An 18,541-nucleotide genomic window follows, 5' to 3' on the forward strand; every position below is an offset into this window, starting at 1 on the left:
TTGTTAACAAACTTGAGCTTGACATCCAAGAACTCTATTTGAGTGGTGTGTATATGGGAAGTAAAAGTTAAATTTAGGCCGTTATTATTGATGTTATCGATGAAATGTTGTGCGGATGCTATATCACCACGCCAGATGATAAAAACATCGTCGATGTATCGAAGATACAACGCCAAATGTTGATCACATACAGCCCTGTATTGACGCCTGAGGACCTGTTCCTCCCACCAGCCCACGTGTAAACACGCGTAGCTGGGGGAGAAACAGGCCCCCATAGCGACTCCCCTCCTCTGATTGTACAGTGTGTTGTTGAAAAGGAAAAAATTGTTGTGTAAACACCAATCAATCAATTCCACAATAATTTTGTTGTGCGCGTACAGTTCAAGAGGTCTGGTGGCCAAGAAGTGTTTAACCGCCTCTAATCCTTGTGTATGGTTGATACTTGTATACAAGGATTCTATGTCTAAGGTTATTAGACACAGGTCATTAGACCACTCTACATCTTGTATTTTTGTCAAAAAATCCCCAGTGTCCTTTACAAAACTTGGGAGGGATTTGACCAAATCTTGTAAGAAGTGGTCGATGTATTGACCAATGTTTTCGCTAGCACTATCTATAGCAGAGATGATGGGCCTGCCAGGTACTGGTACTACCTGTTTATGTATCTTAGGAATAAGATACAAAACAGGCAGCACTGGGTGTTCTTTAAATAGAAATTTACTTTCCTCATTGGATATCAGGCCCTCCCTTCTCCACTGAGCTAACATTTTTTACAAGGTCATTCTAGAATTCTCATATTCTTTAGATGTGGCTTTCTGATAACATTGTTCATTGCCTAGTTGTTTCTCAGCTTCAGCTATATATTGTTTTTTAGGCCATAAAACAAGGTTACCCCCTTTATCGGATTTTTTAATCACGATATCACAATTTTCACCAAGTTTTTTGACCAATTTGTTATATGCTAGTCTCCTAAACACAGAGCCACGCTGGTGTTTGTTTTTCTTAGTACTTATGTTCAATTGCTTCAAATCCTTTATGACCATATCATGGTAGGTATCAATCGAGTCTTTTGGCATTAGTGGGACAAAATTGGTTTTATTTTTAAAAAGACTTAAACCCGCCCCTTGTTGGATGAAATCAATTTTACGCAACCTTTCTTGCGTGGAAACATCAATCGGATCTATTGCTTGACTGTCACCAGACTCTACTTCTTCAAGGAGGTCATGCATGGTTACTACCCCAGAAGCGTCAGCGGCTTGTAAAAATGGAGTATCCTCATAATTATACGCAATATTTTCAGACGTATTTGTTTGGTTTTTGTCTGCTTTTAATGCGAAGTATTTTTTCAGTTTTAGTTTTCTTATCAAACAAAATACATCAATTCGAGTTCGTGCATAATTAAAGTTTTCACCAGGACAGAAGTTCAAACCTAGTGCCAGAAGTTGTTGCTCTGCTTTAGTGGGAACTACGTTGGTAAGGTTGACAATACTGTTGCCTAGTTGCGTTTCTTCTTTCTCCAAAACGTTTTCTTTGTTGTGGCGGTTTTTGAGCCTTTTGCGCTGCTCTCTTCTGCGCTTGTTCCTATATATATATATATATATATATATATATATATATATATATATATAATATATATTTTGTATTGTGTTGTCATGCACTTTTTCACTTTGTGTCACCTGTTTACCAAGTCAGGCTAATCATTGTTGTGTTCATGACAGCCGTATACGAAGGAAAAATTGTTTGCATTTTTTAAGTATATGGCTTTGAATATACTTAGTAATGGCATTGATGCGTGTTGTTGTCTTTTTGTTAATGTATTGTGGGGGTGTTGAATAAATGGTCGAGATAGGCCCACACTCCTTCAGACCATACATTGATCATTTTGGATACCAATCCTTTCACGCAAAGAAATTGTGATACCCAACTAAACGCATTGTAGTCTATAACCCCATACCCCACACTATAGCACTGGGTAAAAGCAAGTGACTGTTTTAAATGGACCATTCACTTAATCATGCCTCTAACCGAAACAGCCTTTGAGACACTCTAAAAACGTTATCATTGTTCATTTTTGATTAGTTAGATTTGAGTAAGAGAATTGGATGTGTTTTCTTGTCATCAAGTAACCTCTTGAAAGGGATTGGGTATTGACACCAATTTTTACAGGTAAGTAACTTCTTTTTCTGAAAGGTCACAAAGTAGTTTACTTTTAGTAACCAGCAGCGGCAAATCCATGGATGAGGCTTACATTGGAGACCTGACAAAAGATCATCTGCAGTGCAAAAAACAAAACAAAAACAGATTGCTTCCTTCTAATATACATCGATCAGATAATGAAAGCACTCCACAGGAGGCAAAATAATGATGTATCCAAAAGCAAATACATGATGGGTATAATAAACACTCCTCTAGATGGAGCCAGAGCCCGCAAAGTGTATTTTCTAAAGAATAAGTAACAATAGGTATGCAGACAGCTACATTGTCAATCAAGCCAGACCTGAAAATGATAGTTGTTAAGTGAGCGTATCCGAAAATAACAAGAAGACTAGGTTTACAACGAATTCGTTATGTATTCAGTTATTTAAATTTTGCTTGGTCACTGAATTTACATTTGTCACGTCAGAAAAATGATGCACAATTAAGGAGATCTGTAACCAATAAGTCTTAGCCCGATGTAACTGGTTCCCATTGTGTACACTTCAGAGACAGTATGAAATAATAAAACCACTTATTTTGTTTCATTCAGATTTATTCTCTTTCAATCGCTTCCAGTCCGGAAATTATGTTAGTTCCATTTCTGTGCCTGCCAGTTCTGGTTCCACTGCAACATCATCAGCCACGCCATTGCAAACTTGCAACCAGTCCTTTCAGGTAAATGCTTGTTTATGCAATCTTTAATAATTGCCTTGCTGATCCTAACGATTTGTAAAGAGTTGTTCATTTGATTATAAAGAAAAATCTGTTGAATACAGCAATCGACTTAAGCAAGGTTCTCAACTCACAGTTCAAAGTTATTTTATTAAACATTTTATAACACATTGCATTATATTTCGTATATTGAAATGCAACACATTCTGAAACCTTCAGCCCATTGTTCTCTAGAAGATATTTACAAAACCACCCTGTAAACAGAACTGAGACAGCATGGATTACAATGGAAATATGTAACCCAGGCACACCAGTTAAGAAAAGGAACCAATTTATAGGTATAATAGACAAGATACAGTCCATTGTAATTATTCCGACATATAAATAAATCATTTTTAGAACATGGGTTTTGTTGGAGTGCTTGATACTTATTAAGAATTCCTTTTAAGTCACCTCTCATCGTACTGGAAGGACGTGGGTAAGTAGAAGGTAACTGTTTAAATGCAACCTTTGGTTCACTAGTCAGTACAATGGGTTCCTACAGCATAATCCTCTGTTCTAAACTCACCCTGCTTTAACAAATTGGCTTCCCTCTGTTGACATTGCACTGTCTTAATTGTCAGCACTGTGAACGTTGAGCCACACCTTTCTGACACCTGGTCTCTTTGAGGGTCAGAATGAATGTAAAGTGCTGAATGGTTTCTAAATTAACATTAAATGAATCTTGGGAGTATCTCTTTTACACGTAATATTTTTGCTTGTCCCTTTGATGTAGAACATCATTGTTTTTGGGCAATCGGGTGCTCACGTGGAATTGGATTGTGTTTAACCAGATCCAATTAGGAATAATTATTCCATTCAAGCAGGCGACCACTTGTGTCAAGATGTCATGGATGCATCGAAACATTGTCAGTGATTGTTTGAGGATAAGACACTTTCCTCTATTTAGAAAGTCAAGCAAAGTGTAGCCACAACTATACCTCTAGGCCTTTCTTCAAACCAAATATTTTCACAGACTGCGCTGGATATTCTGGGGCTTTTGCAATCATTTTGGGGAATTCAAATGCAGCCGCAGCTACAGCAATAGTCCTTCGACTTTACAGATATGCTGCCAGACACGGACTGGGTGCCAGGTGGCTTAGTTATTACAACAATAGCAGGGGAAACTGGACTGGTGGGCCCTTTAGATAATATCCAGAGGTTATTTCTCTCCTGTTTATGAAGAGACTGCTGTCCAAAGCTGCCATCACTTTCCTTCATTTAAATCCACGCACACCCACTCACATATTGAGTCAAATGAGCAGTATATTTGGTGCCCAGGGTCAGGGCTGCTATTGTTTTCTAATACCAAAAAATGGTTGGTGATCTGAGGCCCACATTTCATCTAGGATTCCTCAACAAATTTGTAAAAAAGAGAGAAGTTCAGCATGGTTACACTTTTTCATTTTATTTTTGATCTGCAAATTAGGCACTTATTGATTTGATTTGATCTGAAGTTCCTATTGCTTCCTAACACAGGAAGCGTGTGAGAGTCCCAGTTGGAATTCAATATTTCTAGTTGGCATTTAAGTGGGAACTTTACCAATTACTGCTATTAACGATCTCTCAGATGTGAGGCTTTTCAAAGAGAGATCATTCAGCAACAGCATCCAACAGAAAATACCATCTGTTCTGCTCCACTCTTCTTCCTCCTCAGGATTCACAGGGGGAACGCTCTTGTGACACATTAGGGTTATCCAGTATTACGGGTGTCTTTCATAGATTCACATGCCTGAATCATTCCCTGTCGTCGAGATGGGAGTCCCCAGTACATAAATAAGTAATGTCCTATAGACATATAGAGAATAGTAGGCCTAAAGGCCTCACCTTAGTAACATATCCATGTCCTTTTGTAAAAAGGACCAAACTCTAGAGAAGAGCCAATCAGCTGTCACCTCCCTCTAGAACCCTCCTGGCAGGAGCCTCAGTCCCTCAGATTTTCTACCGTACGTTGTGCTAAGGGAGTCTCCCCCTGAGTTCTGCTCAGGTTTGTTTATTCACAGTTTTTTCTTCAGCATTTGGAATATTGTTCAAAAAGTGAAAGCTATACACTATGGCTGACACTCCTAAGAAAGGTCTCTTTAGAGCCTGTGGCTCTTGTACGAAGAAAAGACTTCACATCGATGACCAACATAAGGACTGCCTGTACTGCTTATATCCTGATCATTCAGCTAAGGACTGCAAGGTATGTCGAACATTTTCTACCAAAACTCTCAAAGACCGAGAAGGACGCCTTTTAATCTGGCTCCAAAGTCTTAAAGATAGAGATAACTTGGATTCCTCTGAGGGAAGTGAAGGCTCTTTAGTCTCCTCAAAAATATCTCTGAAAAGGCCAAGGGTAGCTTCCCCTAGCCCCCTGGACGCTCCTCAAAAGAAGACACCAAGAAAGTCTTCAGAGGCTATGACAAAGACAGCTTCTGAGAAAGAGGTTCACACCTTCAAGAAGCCTGCGCCGTCGACGGCGGCGATATCGTCGACGACATCTTCAGCGTCCAAGAAAGCAGTGTCTCCTGCTTATGTCTCTACGTCGACGATGACAGTCTTTATCGTCTACGATAGTTATTAAGAGATCATCGTCGACGCCCAAGATCCCGCCGACGATTGCCTCGCGTCGACGACGAGATCATCACCGTCGACGAAGGCACTGTCGTCGAAGGCACCGTCGACGAAGGCACCGTCGACGAAGGCACCGTCGACGAAGGCACCGTCGACGAAGACACCGTCGACGAAGACACCGTCGACGAAGACACCGTCGACGACGGCACCGTCGACGGCAACATCTATGCCATCGACGACGACACTGTCGACGGCAGCATCTATACCGTCGACGACGACCCTGTCGACGACAGGTTCACAGGCTATGACAACTGTCAGCACTACTCCGTCGGCGATCACACCGTCGACGGGCCCGTTGACGCGGAGTGATTCTGGATTTCAAACAGCTTCTGTGCGTCTAAAGATCACAAAAAGGACGCTGATGCCGGAGTTAACTTCTCCTAGCCGTGTGCAACTTTTAACACCAGCTTGTCTCCTTCAAGATGAGGATTCTGATGACGGTGATATGTTTCAAGCAAATAGTCCCTCAGAACTGCATGTTAAATGCCAGAGCTCAGATGAGGAGGATGTGCAGGAAGAAATAGTTTGTCCACCTCTTACACCTATGGTCTGTCTTCCAGCATCCCTAGTTACAGATCTGCGATACCTCATCCAAGATTACAAGCAGAGGTTCCCAGAATCTCCAGCTCCTCCAACTTCAACGGCAGCTCCATCTCCAAGACCGCGACCACCGCCCTTATCTATTCAGAAAGAAACGGTGCATTTGCCAAGTCCTCAGTCTTCTGATGAAGAAGAAGAAGAGGAACAACAGGAGGAAGGTGAATTGCAGGACGATCAATCTGTCCATGAGGAGTGGGAGGATTACGTTATACCTTCCCCAGCATCTTCAGTGCCCGCAACCTCGGATTCTCTGCCGTTTGACATCAGTGGTTTCCATAATGTGGTGGAAAGAGCCGCTAAGCGCTTCCAAATTACAATGGATTCACAGAAGCAGGACTGATTCCTGTACGACTTCAAGGAACCTCTCAAGAAGTCAACGAGGTCAATTCCTATTATTGAGTACGTTTGGACACAGGGGGTTCAAGTTATGCAGAATCCCGCCTCTGTTTCGCCAGTGGTCCCTTGTTTGGACAAAAAATACAAAGCTCCAAATACGGCACCGGCCTGTCTGACAGGTCATCCTAAACCTGATTCGGTGGTGACGCAGGCGGCGCAGAAGAATTCCAGGAATCCCTCATCGCCTTTATCGGCTCTGCCGGATAAAAAGGGAAGGAAGTTGGACAACATCGGAAAACGATTTTCCACAATGTCGGCAATGACTGTCAAAGCGGCAAATGCCTTAGCGCTTCTTGGGCGTTACAATAGACAATTGTGGGCGGATATAACCCCATACCTGTCTGAATTGCCTGATGCATCCAAAGAGGAGGTGAAGGCAATACTTCTGGAGGTTCAAACATCAGCATCAGAAATTATAGACTGTGCAATGGATGTCGCTATGACAGGATTCCGCCAACTAGCTGGAGCAGCGGTTTTGAGGCGCCAAGGTTGGCTGAAAGCGACCTCATTCCGTCTTGAGGTGCAATCAAAGGTTCTAGATATGCCATATGACGGGCAACTTCTATTTGGCTCCAAAATTGACGAGCCATTACAAAATATTAATAATAAAAAGGACACTGACACTGCAAGGGCCCTGGGCACACTCCAATATAAAAATCAGTCCTTTCGAGGAAACAGAGGAAGGGGTCAATCTTCCTACAAAGGAGGTTTCCAATACAGGTCCTCTTACTCTTCCAATCAGAGTAGATCACAGTACCAGCAACGCCAGCAGCAACAAGGCCAACAATCCTCGTATGGAAAGTGGTCTTTTCGGGTAAAGGACAAAGGAGAAATAACGGACGAAGACAATGACTTGTTTATTCAGCCAGTCCGGACCTCATCTCACTTATTAAAAATTGGAGGAAAACGTACCCACTTTCTACAAAATTGGAGGATAATTACTACGGACCGCTGGGTCCTTCAAGTAATACAATTCGGCCATTCCATGGAATTCATAGACACTCCTCCACAAACTCCACCTCGCCCAATGCATCACAAGAAAATACGGCTGCTTCTACGAGAAATCTGTCATGTTCCAGAAGGGAGCAATAGAGAGGGTACCACCATCACAGAGGGGAAAAGGGTTTTATTCCCGATTCTTTCTAATCCAGAAAAAAGAGAAAAAAAATGGACGCCGATCCTAGACCTCAGGGCCCTCAACAAATTCCTGAAGAAGCAGTCTTTTCGCATGGTAACAATACAAGAAGTCTTACATCTTTTGGAGGAGGGAGATTTCATGGTGTCACTGGACTAACAGGACGCTTACTTCCATATACCAATTCACAAAAATCACAAAAAGTACTTGAAATTTACAGTAGCGGGCAGGCATTTCCAGTTCCGTGTCCTGCCCTTTGGACTCAAGTCTGCACCCCGCATCTTCACAAAATGTCTTTCCCCAGTGGCGGCATACCTCAGACAGCACCGTTCCCATCGCAAGAGAGGAAAACCAAACTCCTAGCACTAGCCTCTGGAGTGGCCTCGAAGAAAGTGTTGACGGTCCACCTCTTCATGTCCCTTATGGGGATGATGTCATTGTGCATCCTTTTAATCCCTCATTGCCGTCTACGGATGCGCACTCTGCAAGAGGCACTTTCCAGGCAGTGGGTCCAATGTACGGGGTCATTCGACGGACGCTTAAAGGTGACTTTTCGGATGGTCAAGGCTTTGCGATGGTGGATGTCATCACCAAACCTGTCTCAAGGATTGACATTCCTGCTTTCAGCAGCTCCTCATGTCATTACAATGGACGCCTCCTTAGGAGGTTGGGGAGCCTTTCTGCAGGAGCTGCAGATAAGTGGAAAATGGTCAGCTGCAGAGAAAAAACTCCATATCAATCTGCTCGAGCTGAGAGCGGTCTTCCTGACCCTGCAGTCTTTCCTACCAAGGATCAAAAACTCCCTTGTGCTCGTCAGGACAGACAACACTACGACGATGCACTATCTCAACAAACAGGGAGGGACACGCTCGCTGATGCAGAAAATCTGGAACTGGCTTATAACGAACAATGTAGCCCTGCGGGCGGAAAATGTTCCAGGCACGGACAATGTGCTTGCCGACTCGTTGAGCAGGCAGAGGACATCATCACACGAGTGGGAGCTAGATCAGAAGATCCTCAACCAAATCTTCTCCAGATGGGGCACGCCACGGATCGATCTCTTTGCGACGAGGATGAACGCCAAATGCCCACACTTCGCAAGTTGGCATCCCCAGTCAGGGTCTCTAGGGAATGCATTTTCTATCGCATGGCGCAACGTCTTTGCGTGCGCTTTACTGCCATTCCCGTGCTTCCCAGAGTCCTCAGGAAGATGAAGGCGGAGCCTTGTACTCTAATTCTAATAGCCCCAACTTGGCCGAGGCAGCATTGGTTCACAGAACTCCACCGTCTGTCCCTGAGACCGCCGATCCGTCTGAAACAGTGTCCGTCTCTGCTCACAATGAACGACAGGCAAGTTCAACATCCAGATCTGAAATCTCTCCGGTTGACCGCCTGGCTCCTGAGTTCCGAGAGTTCCGAAATTTGAATATTCCACAAGAGTGTAGAGACATTCTTGCCAGAGCACAAGCGGATAGCACTACCAAGACGTATTCCCTGAAATGGAAGCGGTTTTGTGTTTGGTGTGCAGATCAAGGGATACGCCCTTTCTCTTCCTCACCGGAACAAGTTTTACCTTACCTGTTACATCTGGCAAAGTCGGGCCTAGCCCACTCCTCCATTAAAGTCCACCTGGCGGCGATATCCCGTTATAAGAGAACTTCAACGGGTCCATCCCTCTGGTCAAGCAGGTTGATCAAACAATTTCTGAAGGGATTATACTGGTCTTTCCCGCCAGTAAGGATGTTGCCACCTACCTGGCATCTGAATGTAGTTCTTAATCAGCTCATGAAGCATCCATTCGAGCCAGTGCACAGAGCTGACCTAAAATACATCTCTTGGAAAACAGCGCTCCTACTGGCGCTCACCTCTGCAAGGAGGGTGAGTAAACTGCAGGCGTTTTCAATTCAGGATCCTTTTTTACAGTTTAAAAACGACAGGGTAATCCTGAGGACCAATCCGAGGTTTATTCCGAAGGTTCCGTCGGATTTCCACCTTAACGAGCCTGTGGTTTTGCGTTCCTTCATCCCAAATCCTAGCACTGCAGCTGAAAGATCATTACATTCCTGAGATCTCAAGCGATACTTGAAATTTTACATCGATAAAACAAAATAGTTCAAGAAGTCAAACCAGCTGTTTGTAGCTTACAGCAGACCTAGGAAGGGTCTCCCACTTACTAAGCAGAGCATCTCAAGATGGATTTCTGCGGCCATCTCTTTCTGTCATGAACAAGCAGGACAGCCACTACGCTCTAAAGTGCGAGCCCACTCCACGAGAGCTATGTCCACTTCTATGGCACTCTTTGCAGGGGTGCCAGTCATTGACATTTGCAGAGCGGCAACATGGAAGTCGCTGCATACCTTCACTAGGCATTACTGCCTGGACACGGAGCTGATGAAAGATGCAGCAGTGGGACAAGCAGTATTACGCCATCTATTTCACTGAGGTGAGCCTTCTTTCGTCCCTCCATCCTTCTCTGGTATGCACATTTCTTTGCTAATACTTGTTATTGGTGTCTATTGGCTATTACTAGTCGCATGATATGTTATTATCTAATGACTTGTATATACTGTACCATCAGAAATGTGCATTCTGCATTGCTTGCTACTCTGATTCAGGCATGTGAATCTATGAAAGGCAGTTATCCAGTATTGCTGTCTTTCATAGATTCACATGCAACCCTCCCGCCTCCCCTGGAAGGACTCACCTAATTCTCTCAGTGACACGCCTGCTTAGCTTAGTGCGTACGAAAATCTGAGGGACTGAGGCTCCTGCCAGGAGGGTTATAGAGGGAGGTGACAGCTGATTGGCTCTTCTCTAGAGTTTGGTCCTTTTTACAAAAGGACATGGATATGTTACAACGGTGAGGCCTTTAGGCCTACTATTCTCTATATGTCTATAGGACATTACTTATTTATGTACCGGGGACTCCCATCTCTACGACGGGGAATGATTCAGGCATGTGAATCAATGAAAGACACCAATACTGGATAACTGCAGTTACAGGTAAGTAACACATTTCTTCTCCTGCTACACTGTATCGTAACCCACCTCCTTTCCCCCCACTGTAGATGGTAATCCCAGAAAATCTGCCTTGATTGAGCATTGATTGCTCCCAGGTGGGCTTGGTGACACCTATACTCTGATCTCTTGCATCTCAGTCTGTAGCTACCTTATCTGTCACCTTCTGCTTAGGGAGGCCGTTCTCATGGATAACAGTAGGAGAGTCCTCAACTATTCTGTAGAAGATAAGTCTGCATTTGTGGAACTTGAGCAGCTGACTTTAGCATTTTATGATTTTCCTGAAGAAGTGCTAGAGGTCCTCCAGTCTGCTTGAGGTCCTTTTTTTTCTCTAGATGTTCCTGCACACTAAGGCCATATTTTGCAGCGGGTGATCAGTTTTTGCAAGCAAGTTCCATAAACAATCTTTAGGTTTGCTGCCCCAGTAATTAACTCATATACTGCAGTTTGCAGTTTCTATAGCAGAGAAATAATTAAATGTAGGTGTAGTCAAAGGCTTTTAAGTGACCAATTTATCTAGCTTCTTTACCAAACATCAACATCCTGATAGAGACTTCTAACCGCAGATTCCTCACCTTGTGAATATTCCCCTAACATCAGACTGGATCCGGAAACTTTGGAGCAGTACCTCTGTGGCCTAGTAGATGGTGCCATGTGGCTCATCTGACACTATTCCACTTTGGAAATGATGTGCGGGCCCATGTAGGTGCCACTCCCATGTGTTCTCAGTTCCTTTCTTTTGGATACGAAACTACCTCCCACCTCTTTGAGACAGTTTTTGAACCGGTTTTTAAGTGTGCAAGGAAAATGTCACCTTCCAATATGACAGGATTCAAACCCTGTAAGGACTGTCACACACAAATCTCTTTGACAGATCTTCAGTAAGGTTGCCTGTGGTACCTGTGGTGGGACCATGACTGTAAGGCCTGGAGTGACTGAGCATCAATAAACCAGAAGACCATATGAGCCTTTGAGGTGAAACTCTGTCACCAGGCACAGGAAGACTCTGTGACTAGACCAGTCCAAGTCAAAGGGTCGGTCCCTTTACTGGTCCTGAAGTTGCAGGAGTTTTTCCCAAGATCGGTCGCCCTTGCACTCCCAAGATAACCTCATAGAAAAACAAAAAAGACAATACTGTTAGACATGTTAACCAAATCAACTGCATCAAAATCAGAAAAAGTAAGTAAAACTAACCAAGGCCTCACATCCAAAACCAATACCCATCCTCCAAACATAGGTGATAAAGATTCACTCATCACAAGAACTTTCATGAAGGAGCTGTTGCGCTATCTTTATGAGGACATCTCCTTCCTCAGGGCAAACCTTACAAGAGATCTTAATGGGATGAGTTAAACAAGCTCACTAAGGAAATAGAGTTGCAACCCTAGAAGACTTGGGATCAACACAAAGGGAGGAAATTGAGGCAATTGACCAGAATTGCTCACAGTGCAAGACCAGAATATGTTTCTACAAAACCACATTGAAGACCTCAAAAATCAATTGGGGGCACACAATATAAGAATCTGAGATGCACTACATGAAGTAGAAGGAAAAGACATTGAGGGATATGTGACAGACTCTTCCGCCCTGTTGTCCCTAACAACAATCAAGAAGAGATACGCCTGGACCAAATGCACCGCGGGGAGTGTCAGCCACCTAAAAGCTCATACCTGCTGACATCTTGACATGCATACTTAACTTTAAACTAAAGGAAGAAATTGGTCAAGGCAGGGCAAAAGGCCTTTGAGGGGAATAAACTGTTGCTGTTCCAGGACTTATCTGTGGTCCCTCTGCAGAGCGCCGTGACGTATATCCACTGACATACTTCCCAAGAAATAGTCAGATACAGATAGATTTGCCTTATTTTTTAATGAGACGACCCGCTTTGCTAAGGGGAGGGGGTCCCTCACAGAGGTCAAGTGACTCGTAGGCCTCACCAACATTCCCAGTGAGTGAAAGGGACAGTTCCTCATGTTTACCACACTTTGACCTCCAGAAAGCCCAGAGAAGTGGAAGATGGAGAAGAGCCATTGGTAACAGAAGAGAGACAAAGCTGAACTTTGAATTTATAGCCCAAACAGAAATCCTCATTGAAATGGCATAGGCACTGCCCCTTCTAACACTTATGAATAGCTAGCTGCATGGACAGTAAAATGACAGCTTCTTGCAGGGCAGTTTGCAAAGGCAGTTAGGCATTGCCCTTGCGGAGGGGACACCAGGTGTTTGATGTTCAGAAAGTTGGTTCTCTTCCAGGGGATCCTCATCAATAGTCATAAGCACTGAATATTCCCGCCCAAGTGCGGGGACCCCGGAAATAATATAAAATGATATATGTAAATCGCATATAAATAGCTCCACAGATATGTATGCACATATATCATTTTTTCTCACACCAATGCTGCCCCAAAATAGAGGCTAAACAATGTAAATACTCATACATACACTGCAATTAGCAAGGAAACAAAAAACACATTAGGTCAAATAGCCCTTGAACTTTGTGTTTTAATGAGCAAAAATACTCATAAATCCTGAAAATTGCTAATAAATAGACATTGTTAGCCACAGGCTGCATTGAACAGCAATAGCATAGAAAATTAAACCATTTTCAACAAAAACTGGCAACGTGCCTTTAAGGCAGCCATGACCCCTGGCTTCCCATCATGCCTCAGGGGTGACAGTTAGGTCCGTTTTTCTTTCTGGCTCCTTCAGTCAGGACCCTGGTTCAACAGCTCCCTTTCTTTTTGACTTTCTGTCAAAAAATACTTGAGATTTTCTACAATTTTTACTTTCACTCGACGTCTTTTGGACATAGAGTGTTAGTGCTGCCTTTTTTGAGTCTTAAAAAAAGGTATTTTTTCTGTCAAAAATGCCTTCTCTTTTTGACACCTGCCCTTCCTGTGGGAAGAAGAAGGCCAAGACTGAAACACATTCTGTGTGTATCCTCTGCCTCCCTGACACTCATTCTGCAAGTTCTTGTGAACACTGCAAGACTTTATCCAGGAGAACTCTCAAAGAAAGGGAGAGAATTCGTATTTATGGTCTCTCTGAGAGAGGTAGGTCTCCTAAGAGGCGCAGTACGCGATCGACGTCGAGAGAGGTCCCGACTTGTTCTCCTTCGGCGTCGGGTTCGGCGTCGAAGAGGCCGTCGACGACGGCGAAGTCGAGGATGCTTCCTTCGACGACAAAGACTTCAGTGTCGAGAGGCAAGGTACCTCCGCTGCCATCGACAGGGCGTGCAGCGTCGAGAGAAAGGTCTCCGTTGGAGCATAGGAGCTCGACGTCGAGACAGCCGGAGTTGAAGCATCTTCACCAATCTTCGACGTTGCAGCTTCCTCCGTCGACGCCTAGTCATCGGCGTTCGACATCGAGGCATCCTCCGCCGACGCCCAGTCATCGGCGGTCGACGTAGAGGCATCCTCCGTCGCCGCCTAGTCACCGGCGATCGACGTTGAGGCAACCTCAGTCGTCGCCTAGTCACCGGCGATCGACATCGAGAAGGTCTCCGTCGCCGTCACACCATCAGCGGTCGACGTCGAGAAGATCCCCGTTGACGTTACAGCATCGACGTTCGACATCGAAGCAGCCTCTGTCGTCGCCTGGTCCACGGCGCACGACGTCGAGAAGGTCCCCGTCGTTGTCACAGCAGCGTGGGTCGATGTCAAAAAATCTGTCTTCGAGGCAAGTCTCTCCTTCAAGATCCCAGGGGAGGTCGGCTTCGGGGAAATTACTCAGGAGAGAGTTAGTCAACCCTCGGATCAGTCTCAGGCCTTAGCACCACAGCAGAGGTCTCCAAGATCGCCTTCAGCTGCAGAGGTGGAACATTCTCCAGTGCATATGAGTCCTCCGGCTAAGAGGAAAATAATGTTATTGCCGTTGTTTGATAATATAGTCCTACATTATTAGCTATGGGAAAATCGCTTGCATGTACCTGTGCACCCAGGGTGCTGCACCCCAGCCCCCGCACTGTGCTCAATTGTAGGTCTTGCACACGAGGCTTCACTGCTCACCTGCCACCACTGGTGTGTCTCACGACGTGCCGGTGCAAGCTCCTAGTCCGCGGTCCGTTTGTACGGTAGACCAGGTCTCCGTTCGGGAATGGTGTCTTAATACCACAAACAAAGGTGTCAGAATGCCCAGGGCATCATTGAGGGGTCAGCTCCTGCTCTGCCCTTCTTGAGGCAATCAATAGAATGTCTGAAAAGGAAGAAATAATTTAATGGTGGAAACATCTGGAGGTAAATGAAGGTTTATTTCGAGCTTGATAGAAAATAGGAGTTGAGTGCATCCTTCGTTTTTGAAGTATGATGATCTACCAACTGTTAGTGGTAATCATGGTTCAAAGAGGAGTTGGAGTGCACGAGAATACACAAGGTTAAATAATATGTTATACCAACGTTCACATACAAAGAAACAGAGCGCATGCTAGAAGCATAATGTGCGCGTGTAATACAGTGGCGGGAGCCTGGGTGCATGTACACTTAGTAACAAGCTCACTACAATGTCCTAAAAGCCAACGCCACGTGTCTGTAGGGCAGCGCTGCCCGCAGGCTCAGGCCTACAGTACAGTACAGCAGGTCCTTAAAATGAGACAGATGAGACTGAATGAGGTCAGAGATCAGATCATTACGCACGGCAATATCGTTTGTTCTCACCTGTGCAGCCAGGCTGAAGCACACCACCCCTCCCGCCGCACTGCGCTGAATTGGAGCTCTGTGCACCCAGGCTGCTCTGCTTACCTGCTGTCATTGTTTTGTGAGCAAACACTACGGGCAGCAGTGCTCACAATTCAGACGGCGTGTTGATTGCAGGAGAGTGTACACCTCATGGATCCCTTTCGTAGACGACGGGCAGCAGGGATCACAATTTAGAGCCTTTTCTTTTTTTATTGCTCATTGTGATATGCGAGGTGGATGCGGCATATCACTTGAGGTAGTGTGGAAGAAGATAGACGTGTGGCGTCTTGGTTATCCTATTTATACGTACGCAAAGTGGGCTGGGCTTGCGTACGCCAGGCCAGCGCATGGGTGTGAAAATAATTATTCCGGGGACCTGGGCATTGCTCAGTTACTGTCTGGCCAGGAAGTGTACTTATATATGTTTCTTTTGTAGTTTTGACCTCGCAGAGTGTGCAATTTAGATTAGTGTAGCATGTGTCGGGAGGGCGGAAACAATCGTTAAGGAGATGGTGTTTGAAAAGATTGAATGGTGAACATTACATGTCTTTGTCAAGGTTGTGGATATGCGCAGGCACCCATGTCAATGGTGTGCGGTATTATTGAAAGTGTTGCTATCGCGAAGTGTACACATGTGAATGTGCTCGGATGGAGGGAGGCTCAGCAGTGAGGCTACGTCATACACAGTGATAACGCTCATTACAGTCAAGCAATGTATGTCAAACGTGAATCTGAAAGTCTCACATATGACACACTACGATACTGGTAAAGCCTGACAACAGAGCGTACAGCAATACAAATCTATACATTACTGTTTATTGTTTGTTACATGTTAACTAGGCTGTGCACTCTGCACGTGGCTGATGATACTCCTTAGAGCCACCAATACCCAGGCCGAAAGGCAGCACAATAATGTGCACACACACACACCAGGGACATTGTGTAACACATATTTGTTTTTTGATGGAACGTTTGAGATGCATGGCAATCAGACGTGGAAGGCTAATGTGCAGAGCATGAATATTCATCAAGATGATCGTTGCATGTTGTGTGTAGTATAAGATATGTGTATACAGGAAAACACTTTTCAAAAAAGCTTTCTAAGCAGAAGAGGTGTCTCATCAAGAGAATGAGTAAAATGGGTGGGGTCGTCCAACTGTTACAATGGGAAATTTTATGAACCAATCAAATGCTTTTTTTAAGGTCACATGGCAACCGCGCACGGAGCTCGCACGGAGGCCGCACCCGACGCAATTTTGACAAAATATATTCATCATAATATATGTTTATTACAGTTAGAAATATATAAATGTTTAAAATATTTTAGATTATTGCTTGCTCTCATACACTGTTTAAAGTTATTTAGATATACTTTTAAGACAAAAAAAGGGAATGGCCTTCTTGGCGCGATCCTATACGTCTGTGACGTAACACAGGGCCTGGCAGCGTGTATTTGTCGCATACGAAAAGCGAAACGGGCATGACCCCATACTTACATGACGTAACGCGTGGCTTGGTACTGCGTACCCGTCGGATACCTGGGGTGACTTAATGCGTAGGACGCGGTGCCACGAAGTCGTCGGATACGAAATGCGCATTATTTACGAGTTTAGCAATATGGCGGATAAGATTCATCTGGTGATGGAGCTTGGTATGCTAATGGAATGGGAGTGCAGTTCCCCCCCCTCCTTCCCCCCAAAATATATACTTTTTTTGGGTGAAGATGTAAAACATTACATAATTTTTAAAGTTAAATAATGGATAATAGAGTTGCAAAATATTAAAAAACAATTAGAAAAAATATAGGTTTTATAAATATTAAAATATGAAGTTAACATTTAAAAAACCTTCGAAATTCACTGAAAAAACCATAGGTTTTACAGATGTTATAGTTAGGAATTAGCATTTAAAAAACGTTTGAAATTCACAAAAAACCATAGGTTTCAGGGACGTTATAGTTACTTGAACATTTGACTCATATAAAACCAGAGAAATTCACCTGTTATAGCTAGTTGAGCTAACTATAACTCACGCGCCGGCAATGCACTGCTGATGATGTCACATGTTACATCACTCATGACATGGTCAGTGACATCACTGATGACATCATCCACGTGACAATCTGATGCACATACTGATGCTATAATATAAACTTTGAAACACCCATTCTAAATTGCTGACTACTATTTTTGAAACTATATACAGAAGAATGCCATATAATACATAGCACTGACTATTTCCTAGGTCTACACACACATCCAGTCACTTATACATGTAGTTACTCATCAATACAGGACTGTAATATGCACTCATACATCTATACATGCAGTCACACTCTGCCAGTCACTTTTAGATTTGCTCACGCACCTAGCCAGTAATGCAAAGAATCAATTATATACCCATTTAATCATGTATACAGTTAACACACCAACTCCGTTATTTATAGACATACCACATCACTTATTTATACAGATACTAACACATATTTACTGTCTTATACAATCACTGATAGAAGCAGACACTAATTTGTACACCCACTCTTCAAATAACTTAGTCTCACGTATACTCATTTATATACTCCAACACATCCATAGACACACTAACTCACCCATACAGCCCATCCCAGATTCACTTTTAAATCCATACAACCACTGATTCACCCACTCAGACATCTGTGCATAGACTCATACACCCACCCACCCACACAGACACTCAGGGACCTATACAGATACAACAAATCAATAACCTATATTGACACTCATATAGCTATTCAGCAACCCATGCAGCTGCTTGCACACCAATGGAGAGACTAATGCAGACTTTCACACAGTTTAGTCACTAACCCATGCATTCAGTAAGACATGTTCAATCACTCACTTATACAGGCAGTCACGCACCTACGAAATAATTCCTTTAGGCACTTGTAAGTGTATTCATTCTTCAATACACCTTGGCATATACATATAAAACATATTTAAACTTTACAGAAACACACATTCACTGGATGATGGCATGAGTGATGTCATCAGTGATGTCATTTGAGATGTCATCAGTGATGTCACTGACCATGCCATGAGTGATGTAATATGTGACATCATCAGCAGTGCATTGTGGGAGCGCAAGTTATAGTTAGCTTAACTAACTAGAACAGGGGAATTTCTCTAGTTTTATATGATTCAAATGTTCAACTAACTAT

General features: G+C 43.8%; 1 protein-coding gene across 4 annotated transcripts in view; it reads left to right on the forward strand.

Annotated features, from left to right (window-relative positions):
* The window catches only part of MLXIP (MLX interacting protein), a 1,607,115-nt gene that overhangs the window by 830,751 nt on the left and 757,823 nt on the right, over nt 1-18,541 (forward strand). For all 4 annotated transcript variants that reach the window (XR_013602573.1, XM_078667550.1, XM_078667551.1 and 1 more), the window contains one exon: nt 2,747-2,871. Coding sequence is in view for 3 of the 4 variants with exons in the window: in XM_078667550.1 (XP_078523676.1) it covers nt 2,747-2,871 (125 nt within the window). In the remaining variant the exon portion in view is untranslated. The remainder of the gene's footprint in view (nt 1-2,746; nt 2,872-18,541) is intronic.

This window comes from Lissotriton helveticus, chromosome 11 (assembly GCF_964261635.1).
Source record: "Lissotriton helveticus chromosome 11, aLisHel1.1, whole genome shotgun sequence".
Lineage (NCBI taxonomy): Eukaryota > Metazoa > Chordata > Amphibia > Caudata > Salamandridae > Lissotriton > Lissotriton helveticus.